This window comes from Penaeus vannamei, chromosome 11 (assembly GCF_042767895.1).
Source record: "Penaeus vannamei isolate JL-2024 chromosome 11, ASM4276789v1, whole genome shotgun sequence".
Taxonomy (NCBI): domain Eukaryota; kingdom Metazoa; phylum Arthropoda; class Malacostraca; order Decapoda; family Penaeidae; genus Penaeus; species Penaeus vannamei.
Genome location: NC_091559.1, coordinates 5,965,645 through 5,967,414, shown reverse-complemented (window position 1 = coordinate 5,967,414; position 1,770 = coordinate 5,965,645). Strand labels below are relative to the sequence as shown.

The 1,770-nt window shown below is 52.7% G+C and overlaps 1 protein-coding gene across 1 annotated transcript; it reads right to left on the bottom strand.

Moving 5' to 3' along the window:
- Positions 1-205: 205 nt before the first annotated feature.
- Positions 206-1,267, bottom strand: LOC138863219 (UPF0430 protein CG31712-like). The gene has a single exon (XM_070127390.1). The coding sequence runs from the start codon at positions 1,265-1,267 to the stop codon at positions 206-208; it is 1,062 nt and encodes a 353-aa protein (XP_069983491.1).
- Positions 1,268-1,770: the final 503 nt, after the last annotated feature.

Below are 1,770 nucleotides of genomic sequence, written 5' to 3'. Positions count from 1 at the left end.
TTTATCGCGTGTCTCGACTCTCGCATGTGCTTCGAACTCCAGGTCTTTATCGCGTGTCTCGACTCTCGCATGTGCTTCGAACTCCAGGTCTTTATCGCGTGTCTCGACTCTCGCATGATGCTTCGGAACTCCAGGTCTTTATCGCGTGTCCTCGACTCTCGCGTGTGACTTCGAACTCCAGGTTCTTTATCGCGTGTCTCGAACTCTACGCATGTGCTTCGAACTCCAGGTCTTTATCGCGTGTCTCGACTCTCGCGTGTGATTCGAACTCCAGGTCTTTATCGCGTGTCTCGACTCTCGCATGTGCTTCGAACTCCAGGTCTTTATCGCGTGTCTCGACTCTCGCGTGTGATTCGAACTCCAGGTCTTTATCGCGTGTCTCGACTCTCGCATGTGCTTCGAACTCCAGGTCTTTATCGCGTGTCTCGACTCTCGCGTGTGATTCGAACTCCAGGTCTTTATCGCGTGTCTCGACTCTCGCATGTGCTTCGAACTCCAGGTCTTTATCGCGTGTCTCGACTCTCGCATGTGCTTCGAACTCCAGGTCTTTATCGCGTGTCTCGACTCTCGCGTGTGATTCGAACTCCAGGTCTTTATCGCGTGTCTCGACTCTCGCATGTGCTTCGAACTCCAGGTCTTTATCGCGTGTCTCGACTCTCGCGTGTGATTCGAACTCCAAGTCTTTATCGCGTGTCTCGACTCTCGCATGTGCTTCGAACTCCAGGTCTTTATCGCGTGTCTCGACTCTCGCGTGTGATTCGAACTCCAGGTCTTTATCGCGTGTCTCGACTCTCGCATGTGCTTCGAACTCCAGGTCTTTATCGCGTGTCTCGACTCTCGCGTGTGATTCGAACTCCAGGTCTTTATCGCGTGTCTCGACTCTCGCATGTGCTTCGAACTCCAGGTCTTTATCGCGTGTCTCGACTCTCGCGTGTGATTCGAACTCCAGGTCTTTATCGCGTGTCTCGACTCTCGCATGTGCTTCGAACTCCCGGTCTTTATCGCGTGTCTCGACTTTCGCATGTGCTTCGAACTCCAGGTCTTTATCGCGTGTCTCGACTCTCGCATGTGCTTCAAACTCCCGGTCTTTATCGCGTGTCTCGACTCTCGCATGTGCTTCGAACTCCCGGTCTTTATCGCGTGTCTCGACTCTCCCATGTGCTTCCGAACTCCAGGTCTTTAAGTCGCGTGTCAAACTCCGACTCTCGCATGTAAGCTGAAATCGAACTCCAAGACCGTCGTTTATCGCTTGTCTCGACTCTCGCATGTGCTTCGAACTCCAGGTCTTTATCGCGTGTCTCGACTCTCGCATGTGCTTCGAACTCCAGGTCTTTATCGCGTGTCTCGACTCTCGCGTGTGATTCGTACTCCAGGTCTTTATCGCGTGTCTCGACTCTCGCATGTGCTTCGAACTCCAGGTTTTTATCGCGTGTCTCGACTCTCGCATGTGCTTCGAACTCCAGGTCTTTATCGCGCGTCTCGACTCTCGCATGTGCTTCGAACTCCCGGTCTTTATCCCCTGACGTACGAGACTGTGTACGAGCCTCGCATTCCTAGTTGCAGACTGATGTACGTACGCTGATGCAAATCAACGCACACACGCGCAAACACAGACAGAGACAGTGTTTGTTGTTGTTTTTTCTCTCTCTCGGTCTCGCTCGAAGTCGCTCTCTCTCTCTCTCTCGTTTTCTGTCTGTCTCTCTCTCTCTCTCTCTCTCTCTCTCTCTCTCTCTCTCTCTCTCTCTCTCTCTCTCTCTCTCTCTCCCCCTC